At 37.1% G+C, this 10007-nt stretch overlaps 2 protein-coding genes across 2 annotated transcripts; both read right to left on the bottom strand.

Moving 5' to 3' along the window:
- Positions 1-1114: 1114 nt before the first annotated feature.
- LOC306757364 (mitochondrial intermembrane space import and assembly protein 40-A-like) lies at positions 1115-2800 on the bottom strand. The gene is made up of 3 exons (XM_079242392.1): positions 2636-2800; positions 2282-2380; positions 1115-2167 (listed from the first exon to the last, which is right to left on the bottom strand). Exons 1-3 carry the CDS (start codon positions 2655-2657, stop codon positions 1845-1847), a joined length of 444 nt encoding a protein of 147 aa, XP_079098518.1. The 5' UTR covers positions 2658-2800; the 3' UTR covers positions 1115-1844.
- Positions 2801-3783: 983 nt separating this feature from the next.
- On the bottom strand, positions 3784-9719 carry LOC306757358 (protein transport protein Sec61 subunit alpha-like 1). The gene is made up of 12 exons (XM_079242381.1): positions 9637-9719; positions 8960-9027; positions 8778-8843; positions 7838-7916; positions 7620-7751; positions 7427-7536; positions 6460-6613; positions 6188-6348; positions 5746-5943; positions 5273-5464; positions 5104-5180; positions 3784-4850 (listed from the first exon to the last, which is right to left on the bottom strand). Exons 1-12 carry the CDS (start codon positions 9641-9643, stop codon positions 4664-4666), a joined length of 1431 nt encoding a protein of 476 aa, XP_079098507.1. The 5' UTR covers positions 9644-9719; the 3' UTR covers positions 3784-4663.
- Between the last annotated feature and the right edge of the window lie 288 nt (positions 9720-10007).

Below are 10007 nucleotides of genomic sequence, written 5' to 3'. Positions count from 1 at the left end.
AATCTTAGCCACAAACAGCCGATGAAACACACTGAATTCTGAACTAGATGCAAACAGGTTATTTATAAGCATTAAGTGACTGTAGAGCCAAGACAAACAAAACTGATTTTTTTCCCGTTAAATCAGAACTTTAAATTATAAATGTTAATTTCAGTTTTTAAATTGGCTCTATAGATTATTTATTCTAATTCCAATATATTGGGGGGGACAGCACTTCAGGCGGTGGAGCTGCTTGTCTGCAGTTCGAGTCCTGCTCCTCCACGCTGCTACCAGCCAGAGGGGGATGCGACTGTTCCCAAGCCTGAATAAATGCAGAGGGTTGCGTCAGGAAGGACACCTGGCGTAAAACGTGCCAATTCACCCTTGTGCTAATTTTCTTCAGCTTAAGGTCAACACACAGCCAGGCTTTTGTCAGGACTAAAGGTGAAAACATGTTTGCTTCTGTTGACAGCGAGCACAGTACAAAGTCGCTGTTAAAAGGTCTGCCCTTGTAACATGAAACATTTCACAGGACAAAGAGTTGTAATGCATTTTATTACAAACTTTAATCAATATTCATTTCAGACACCCATTCGCTGCACACAAATGCTTCAGTAGGGTTCAGATGAGGTAAATGTTTTCATTCTGGTTTATAATGAGAAGAAATGCAGTTCTAGAAAAAAGAGCAACACTTAGGACATCACACTGAAATATTCTTCATTCTGTTTTCTCTGTAAATTCAGCAAAATAATCACTGATATTTGGAAAATAAAATAATGAACTCATTTATCCCCGAGGAATTTGGAGAAATTATAAACTGAACTGTAAGTTCATTTCAGTGAGAAGATTATGTATAAACATACAATTAATATATTAAAAAAGAAAACACAGAAAACACATAATACACACACATACATATATATATATATAGATAGATATATCTATCTATCTATCTAGATATATATATATATATATATATATATATATATATATATATATATATATATATATATATATACATACACACACACACACACACATATATATATATATATATATATATATATATATATTTATATATATATGTGTGTGTGTGTGTGTGTTTTCTCTGTTTTCAACTCAGACATGAGCCAGGATCAACATATATATGAACACATTTCATTTTAAGTTTACGGTCTCTAGGGTCATCATCCGTAAATTACAGTATGTAAATTGGTTTGTTTGTTTGAGACAATGCAAATAAAGCTATACACACTGCAGTCAGTGTGTATGATATGCTTGGTCCTGTAAGTGCCTTAACTGAAACTAATAGAAAACTTGTACTGTGGCAGGAGTGGAATTTAAATATCCAATGTTATGTTTTCTTTTATTCCTTGAATCGAGTACAACATTTAAAGCAAAATTAAATATATTTTTGTCAGCCACAAAAAACACATCATATACACTCTGTAAACCGCATGGGCTGCAATTTCTTTACAGCAAAACTTAAAAACACATATTTAATCTTAAATTATTTTAAATTTTCTAATTGCCAACTGTTTTTCCATCTACACAGACAGGTAACTTCTTCCTTTAAAGCCAATTTGATGATTTCAGGATATCATTAAGAGTTTGTATGATATGCTGCCAGTTTCATCTCTAATTCAGCCCTTCAGCTGACACCAGCACAGCCCTCCAACAGCAATACTATATCTCATATTTTCCTTACATAAGCTTTAGCAGTTTAGTTCTTTAGATAGTGAAAAAACTAATTCAAATAATTTTAAAAAATATATAGCTATTCTTTTTTTTGCTCCACAAAAAGATTAATGAATGTGAAATGTGAATAATGAGTCATGGGACTTACAATACAATAAGGCTTGTTATTAACTCTGTGTACTGGGCAGTGTTGAATCATGGTCCTGCTCAGAGACTGGTGTTGAATTTGAACCTGATGGCTCTGCGGAAGCAGAATCTTGCAAAGTCTGGCTGGATGATGCATCATCTTCTTGAGGGTAGAGCTCCGGGTAGTGCTGCAAACACTCTTGCATGGCTCTGAACTGCTCCAGGCAGTCAGAGCCTTTCACCTCTTCCTTACTGTAGTGGAAACAGGAGAAGGCATCTTTAAATTCAGTCCCACAGGGACCACTGGCCATTCCACCCAAGCAGGGGCAATTCCAATTTATCTCCCCACTAGGAAGAATTAGACCTAGAAGGAGATTGAAAGGATATGAACTCATATATGATGTAACAACAGTCCATTTAAAAAACATTACCAAAGCTTCAACCTGATTACATAACATAACATTTCCCTGCTCCTCACCTCGCTCCTCATATGGGTCATTTGGATCTTCCTCTACAAGTTCAGCGCTACTGGGTGTTTCATGATCCTCTTTGGTGACAAAGATAATTGTGTCTTTACCTGTTGTGTGAAGCAGAAAAGACTGTAAATAAGTGGCTGGAGAGTCCTGCAGGTTGCTGCTGGTCAAGGTTAAACTATCTGATCGTCACACGTGCCACTTGTGAGATACAACTGCTGAGTTTGACTGTTCCAACTCACAAAGGACCAATAAAGCGATTTAACCACTTTATTACAATTTTATTTTTCCATTCACACCCAATTAAACTTTAGTGTTAGCATAAAAAAAAAGTTAGCCAGCTAGCACAGAATGCTTACCTTCTTCTCTTACTGAGCTCATTTCTTCACGCTAAAACAAATTAAATTCCTCCGTTAGATCTTCTAAACTGACTGGAGGTTCACCAATGATAAATATTATCGCTGTAAAACAACACGATGAGAGTTAATAGTCACTCCATCACCAGAACGCTGTTTCACAATGATCCTTGTTGGAGCATGATGGCGTCTTCTTCTTCTCTAAAATCTCCGGTAGCGCCGAAGTTGCGTGTTGCACTGCTGCCCTCTAGAGTTAAAAACCCGCACTTTTATTTTTTTTATTTTATTTTTTTTTACAGGTGATGACAAAGATCCGGTTTGCTGTCTCTCTGGATGTTCCTACCGCAGCCCAGGTCATGCTTTTGCTCATGTTTATCTGTCTGTCTACAGACTATATGCAAAAACTACTGGGTGGATTTTAATTAAATTAAATTGAGCTGTATTTGTATAGCGCCACTTCACAACAATGTTATCACAGGGCACTTTACACATACGAATCAACACACACATCATTTCAAGCCAATTTTAGTGACTGTTTTTCAGAGAATAAGTCTGTGATTCCATTATGTTTGGGGAGTGAAAAAGAGTTATGGACACAAGTTTTTAAATGAATATAAAAGTGTATAAGAACTATAATAGGTGGAAATCACAATATCAGGGTAAATGAGCTGCTTGGCAAAGATCTGATTTCTCCCAGTGCTTCTCTAGTTATAGTTTTAATTATGATTTATATCCTCTATTTTATATTTGTCACTGTAATGCACAATATAAATTATGTGTATAAGTAAGACTTTCATACATTCTTCTTTATCACACCACTTTATTACAAAACATGTCATGGATGTTAAATTATTTGGAATTAATATATAAAAAGAAAATATGTATTTTTAAAAATCTAAATAAAACAAGTTAAAAAAATAAAAAATAATCCCCACATTATTTCCTGAATAGCTAGTTACTAAAGCTGTACAATCTCCTGATAATTAAGAAGCCTCCTGGATTTCAAGAAAACATCTACCTTAATGAGAATCCAAAACAAAAAGGGAAGGGAAAGGTTGAAAAGTAGATGCAACACAGTTTTTTTTCCCACAAAAGTAATTTTTTTAAATTTTTTAAATATGTTTTTATTGACAATGTGTTTTTTTTTTTTTAATACAAGTTTGTTCAGAAATGCATTTATTTTTACAAATTCAAAGACTTTATCTTACACTTAAGACAAATTCCATTATCAAAGCATGGCCTATGTACAGGAAATCAGAATTTCTTTGAAAAAAGGTGATTATTTGCAGAGCAAATTATTAAAAACAAAAGATCTATGTGTTTGGGTAACAACATTTGATTTGAGATGAGGGTTAATACTGCCAAACCATGGGAATGCCATGTATTAAAAACAAGAACCCCTGTTTTTATTTTGATCACCGTGTGAGGCTGAAACCCAATGTGAGTTCCATGTCCTCTTCCTCTGGAGCACACAAGCTCTAATGCAGGGTCACAAATACGGAACACATACAGTGCTTGACTCAGCGTTTGGCAGTTAAGCTTTTGGTCCGTATCTCTACCTGGCAGATTAACAGGAAAATAAAGATGAAAGGATAGACTAAGTAAAACTAAGCATAGCACAGGCAGATTACGGCCATCATCCAAACTAAGTATGCCTGCATACTGTAGCGCTCACTCATCAATCTGCAAAAAGAAACACAACAAACAAAAAAAAAAACCTCCCCATGAAACCTTCGAATGAATCTTGAGGAGCTCTAATTCTGCTTCCAGTAAAAAGCAGATGAATTGACAGCAAAAGTGATTTGTTTGTCACGTTGGAAGATATGCAGAGGGAGGAAATGATCGGACAGACAACATGTAGTTCCACCAGTAAGTAGCATCCCATTTCTGCTGACATTCCTGAAGTTTCCTTAAAAGTCTTGAAACTGCAGAACCAATGATGCACGGGACTCTCATGGAGGTAAAAAAAAAAAAAAGCAAAGTTGGCGACTGTAATAAAAGCTGGTAGAAGGCTGGAGGATCATGGCTTTACTAGAAGAACAGAGCCCCTGTGGTGCCGACTTCACTCTGTTCTTTGACAAAGATTTCAAAGTACTGGTAGATGATAGTGACAGCCAGCAGGATTCCAGTCCCAGAGCCAATGGCACCAAGGAAGTCCGCCATCACCGACAACGCACCGATACACAGTCCACCGAAGGCAGCTGCAGTGGGAATGTACCTAAAAAACATTGAGAGAAATTATAAACATGACAAACATCTTTCAGCTGAAATGTAGGTGGGAAACTGAGCAAGTAAAAGTGTCAGTGAAGTGACATAAACAGTGCCTTTATAAGATTTACCTACTTTCATCTGTAACTTAGTGGAATTAATTCCTATTGGTCAAATCATACTGAGACAACTAACTATTAATTTGGTCCATGTTTGGTTTCTGCAGCTAATGACCTAAATTCAACAATTGCTGAAGATTTTACCTGTTCAGTTCATGAACCATTGAGGTTTCTCTGTGTCCCCTCATCACCATCTGCTGCTCCTTCAGCTGCTTTGCCACCTGGAGGGAGGGTTGAGAGCAGAGTTTTAACACAATATTTCCTTGACATGAAAAATAAAAGAGCTGCATTCTTCAGGGAAGTTATGACTTACATCTTTTGCAGAAGAGCCTGACACTTCAATCCAGGTTTTGGAGAAAAAAGCGCACGAGCCAAGCATGAAAACGATGTAGATGAGTGTGTGGACTGGGTCTTCTAGGACAGAGCCAAATGACTCAGGGGGGGAGAGGTAGTAACAGAGACCCCCAACAGGATAGGCGCGGGCTGGGCCTCCTGATGATGTATCCTACAAACAAGAGAGGATGAAGACTATTGTATTCAAGATGAAGTGAAGCACTGAATACAAACAAGTAATCCTTAAAGCAGATTTAACTTTTCCCTTTGAGTCATTTATACACACCTGCTGGCAGCAACCCTGTCATATTTACCAATTATACTGGATGTTACCATCTTATAGCATGTCAAATTAAGTGAGAAATAAGTCTCTTTGTTTGGTATAAAGATTTTTGCAGGTCATAAGAGTCTGGTCATGTGTTTACATAAAAGAGTAAATAAGTGGAAACTTACAGACCACGTTCCGAGCAGATTAACCAGGAAATTGCCACTGAAACGTGTGGAAAGCATCTGAGAGATGACGTACAAGTTGGAGACCAAGGCAGACTGCAGGATGATGGGAATGTTGGAGGTGTAAAACAGCTTGATGGGGTAGGTGTTATACTGACCGCGGTAGCGAGCAGACTTAATGGGCAGATCCACTCTGAATCCCTGCGAGAAGATGTCAAGTTTTCAACATTGGTTAGTAAGCATTTGCTAAATTTTCTGTAAAGATACAAGGCTCAAGTAGTCTTTATTATCCCAGTGTAGCAAGCAATGAAACAATCTGCCAGTGCAATAATCCGACAGAAACAGCATTAAAGATCAAAAGGACAATGTCATGTAGGAGATAAAAAAATAATAGTTACTTGCTCAGGAGGACTAAACTCACAAAAACAAGAACACAGCAACTCACCTGAAAGTATATGACAACTGCAAAGACAAATACAGTGGCGATAAGATTCATGAGGTTGGGGAGGTTCTGTCTGTAGAAAGCCTCTCTTAAAGCGCGCACTTTGTCTGTCCTTGTAGCAAGCAGATGGAAGAGAGCGATGATTGCTCCCTCAAACTCAGTGCCTAGAAACACAAAGTTAGAACAAAAAACAGCATTGACTTTGACTGCTGAAACAACATCCCCCTTCATTAAACAAAAACAAATCATTCATGGACCAGTTTGTGGGCCCTTACCTCTTCCAGTGTTCACAGTGGTGGGACTAAAGGCCTTCCAGACAATGGTCTCACAAATGTTGGTGGCAATGAAGAGGGAGATTCCTGAGCCAAGACCGTAGCCCTTTTGGAGCAACTCATCCAGTAGCAGCACAATCAGCCCTGCTACAAACAGCTACACAACAACACAACAGATCCAGTCATGTGAAAACATTTCTCACTCCTACAAACTCCGTAGTATCTTGTCCATTTATCCAGGAAATACATTAGAACCTTTGTTTACATGACAGGAGCTAATGGTGTCTTTTAATTCATCCAGAGTATATCTCACTTTATGAGTAAGCTTTTAAACTAGACTGATCCAAACTAAAGTTAGACTTTGACACTGGTTTCCAGTCAGTCACAGAATGGGTTTTAAAACTTACTGATGGTATACAAATCCCAGAATGGTTTAGGCCCAGAATATATCTAATATGTTCAGAGAATAGAAAGCTAGCACAGCTCTAAGATGTAAAGACTCAGGTTAACTAGACCAGATTAAACATGGAGAAACAGCATTTAGCTGTCATGCTCTTAACAAGTGGTGGAGATTAAACTTTCACTAAATGCAGACTCTTTTAAATCCAGGTTAAAAACCGAATTTCTTGTGCACCTATGCATGAAATGCACAGAAACTTTAAACTTATCTTGCATTTAATCATTTTAATCTATTATTCCATTGTAATATTTTTGCTGCCTTTCATGCTTTCCTTACATCATCTAATGATTTTACTTCATGTAAAGCACTTTCAACTGTCTTGTAGATGAAATGTGCTATACAAATAAACTTGCCATACATTAATGACAGCAGCCAAAATCTGTTTGATTATTCTCTCTCAACATTGTCATTATTAGTGTATAAACAGACTGTTTATAGATATTATTGTTATTAAGAAAAGGGGAAAACAATCAGTTATGACATGTTTAAAAAAATAATTTGGGCTTTTACCTGAATGATGATGAGCAGACAAATTCCTGCACCCATCTCTGATGGATCTCCATACATGCCGGTCATCACATACACAATGGCCTGGCCAATGGTGATGATCATCCCAAATACTGAAATTGTCATCATATGTTAGAGACACAAACTGCATTATCTGACTATTTTAAAAGCACCAATGTGATCAGAGTTTACTGACATTTCTGAGCCCCATTAAAGAGAGCTCTGTCCTTTGGGGTGTCTCCAACTTCAATGATCTTTGCTCCAGCAAGCAGCTGCATTATCAGGCCTGATGTGACAATAGGTGAGATGCCCAGTTCCATCAAAGTACCTGGAAAGAGATGCTCCTGTTAGGTCACATCAAGAGGAGAACAGACTCCCATTTAATCTTTTATCCAATATTTCCTTGACAGATACCTCTGTTTGATGCCAGAATGACTCTCATCCAGTAGAAAGGATCTGCAGAGTCTGAGGACATTATGCCGAAGAGGGGGATCTGGAGAAGTACAGTTCAAACAGGTGAGTTCACAGAAACTCTAGTGCTTTTCTTTTTAAACTAGATAGTTTAAAAAGTAACTCTTTCTATAAGTCCTCATTTAAAATTTCCTTAGAAATGCACTTCTGTGGTTGAGGATAATCACTTGGACACTTGATCTTGTTACAGATGTCATTTGTGTGATGCTGATTTCACTGTAGGTAAGTATGACCTGTTGAGCTGGCAATAAATTAGTCAATTACCAACCAAATTCAAAACCAAAATTTAAATGTGCCTTTTTTTAATAACTCATGCCACATCACTCTGCATGACACACTATATGTAAATAACTTCAACAATCAGAAATAGTATGCATATTTATGTCTAAATCTCTTCATCTACCTCATTTGGAAGCGTCTGCTAAATGACTGTAGAATAGAATTTGTCCTTAAAAGAGGGCACACATATACCCAGAACTGAAGAGAAATGATACAACTAGTCTTTTTTATTGTCTCAAGTACACAAAGTCCACCTGCAGTGTATAAAGCCTGCAGAGACAGAATCTTGTGGGACACATGGCTGTCTAAAGAGGGGCCTGCTCAAAAACTGCTGATGAACTAAATCGCACAGACCCAGAATACTTGCAGACATGAACACATGGAAATGATACCTTCCTGAAAAACTGGCCTTTTTTTTGCATCTGTATCATAAAATTGTGATTTCATTAATTAAATAAATACATTTACCATCTTAAGATATCTTATAATAATTATGTTGCTCAGCAACATTGATAACTTTCACATAAAAAGATATTTAAAAAAGAAAAACCATAACAAGCAAACTGCAGAAGCTGTTATTAAAAATATACACCATGAAACTTACCTGGCAACAAACCAGGAAGATGAAGAGGGTGATGGCAGTCCATAGTACCTTTTCTCTGAACTGGATCTGTTGGTCAAGCACATTGTTGGGAGTTTAACAGGAGGCTACTTAAGCCTAGCTGGCATAAGATTTCTTCATTACTACATGCAATCATACAATGAATATTAAATAAAAATATGCACCTTTCTCTCGGGCTTTTGGATCTCTGGCAGCACTGCACAAAATGGCTTTATCACCTCCAAGAATTTGACTGTAAATAAGCAGACAGTGTTTTTTTGTTTGTTTTTTTTAGCTGGCCATCAATGGGACGTGGCAGTGAATGGGGGACGGACTCCTGGCAAATTTTATTTGACAATACTGAAGTAATAAATGTTAAATGATATGATTTTTCCGTCACTGTTTCTTCACTGTCTCCCTGTCGCAAGTTAAAACCATTATTTGACACATTTGATCAGCAGCAGGCTTCAGAAAACACCGGGTGTGTAATGCGTCGTCATCACTACACTGCCAATGTCTTTGAATGAGTGGCTAACAAGTTAGCTCAAGAAATGTCCAGTTAACTCAGTATACAAAAGTCAACCAACACCAAACTAAAGGCAAAAAAAATAAATAAATAAAAAAATATCCAGAATTTAAAAACACTACGAAAACTGTCAGTTTAATGAAAAAATATTTCTAATTAGAGAAATTTCCAAACGAAGAGGCAACGATCAACCGGTTAGCTATCAAGGTTAGCTAGCCGCTGCTATCATCATGAGCTAACTAAGTTAAGAAAAACACAAAAAAGAATAAAATGAGTTGTTCTTCACACAATAGCGATATCAGCCTGAGAAAGCTAATAAGACAAAGTATTACTCACTGCCCATGATGTCCCGATAGTCCACTTAGACGGTTCTTTACTGGGGAAATATGATCTGAATCAATCTGACTGACTGAAGCACCGGAGGAGGAGGAGGAGGAAGAGGAGGAGGAGAGACTGTAAACACACGTCATCACTACAGACACGAAGAGCAGAGATTTAAAAAGACAACACCAAATACAGTCAGATTTTTACTTGTAAAGTTGGTTTTATCATGTCTTTCTGTCTTCCTTTTTTCAGTTTATTTATTCAATATTTAATCGTTTAACATTTTGGTTTGCAAGCATAACTGCTGAGTTCAGCTTACTCTAATGCAGTGTTTTTCAACCTTTTTTGAGCCAAGGCACACTTTTTTTCCACTGAAAAATCAC

This window comes from Telmatherina bonti (genome assembly GCF_933228915.1).
Source record: "Telmatherina bonti genome assembly, chromosome: 6".
Lineage (NCBI taxonomy): Eukaryota > Metazoa > Chordata > Actinopteri > Atheriniformes > Telmatherinidae > Telmatherina > Telmatherina bonti.
The sequence above is the reverse complement of the archived record's forward strand: the minus strand, read 5'-3'. Positions and strand labels throughout refer to the sequence as shown.

Excerpts from the sequence above, each read along its gene's own strand:
- LOC306757364 (XM_079242392.1), bottom strand. The coding sequence starts at position 2,657 with ATGAGCTCAGTAAGAGAAGAAG. Across the intron at positions 2,381-2,635 it reads GAGCTCAGTAAGAGAAGAAG|GTAAAGACACAATTATCTTT; the intron begins GTAAGCATTCTG and ends TTCACACAACAG. Across the intron at positions 2,168-2,281 it reads TGACCCATATGAGGAGCGAG|GTCTAATTCTTCCTAGTGGG; the intron begins GTGAGGAGCAGG and ends ATCTCCTTCTAG.
- LOC306757358 (XM_079242381.1), bottom strand. Across the intron at positions 5,465-5,745 it reads ATCTGCTCGGAACGTGGTCT|GATACATCATCAGGAGGCCC; the intron begins GTAAGTTTCCAC and ends TCTTGTTTGTAG. Across the intron at positions 5,181-5,272 it reads CAGGCTCTTCTGCAAAAGAT|GTGGCAAAGCAGCTGAAGGA; the intron begins GTAAGTCATAAC and ends CCCTCCCTCCAG.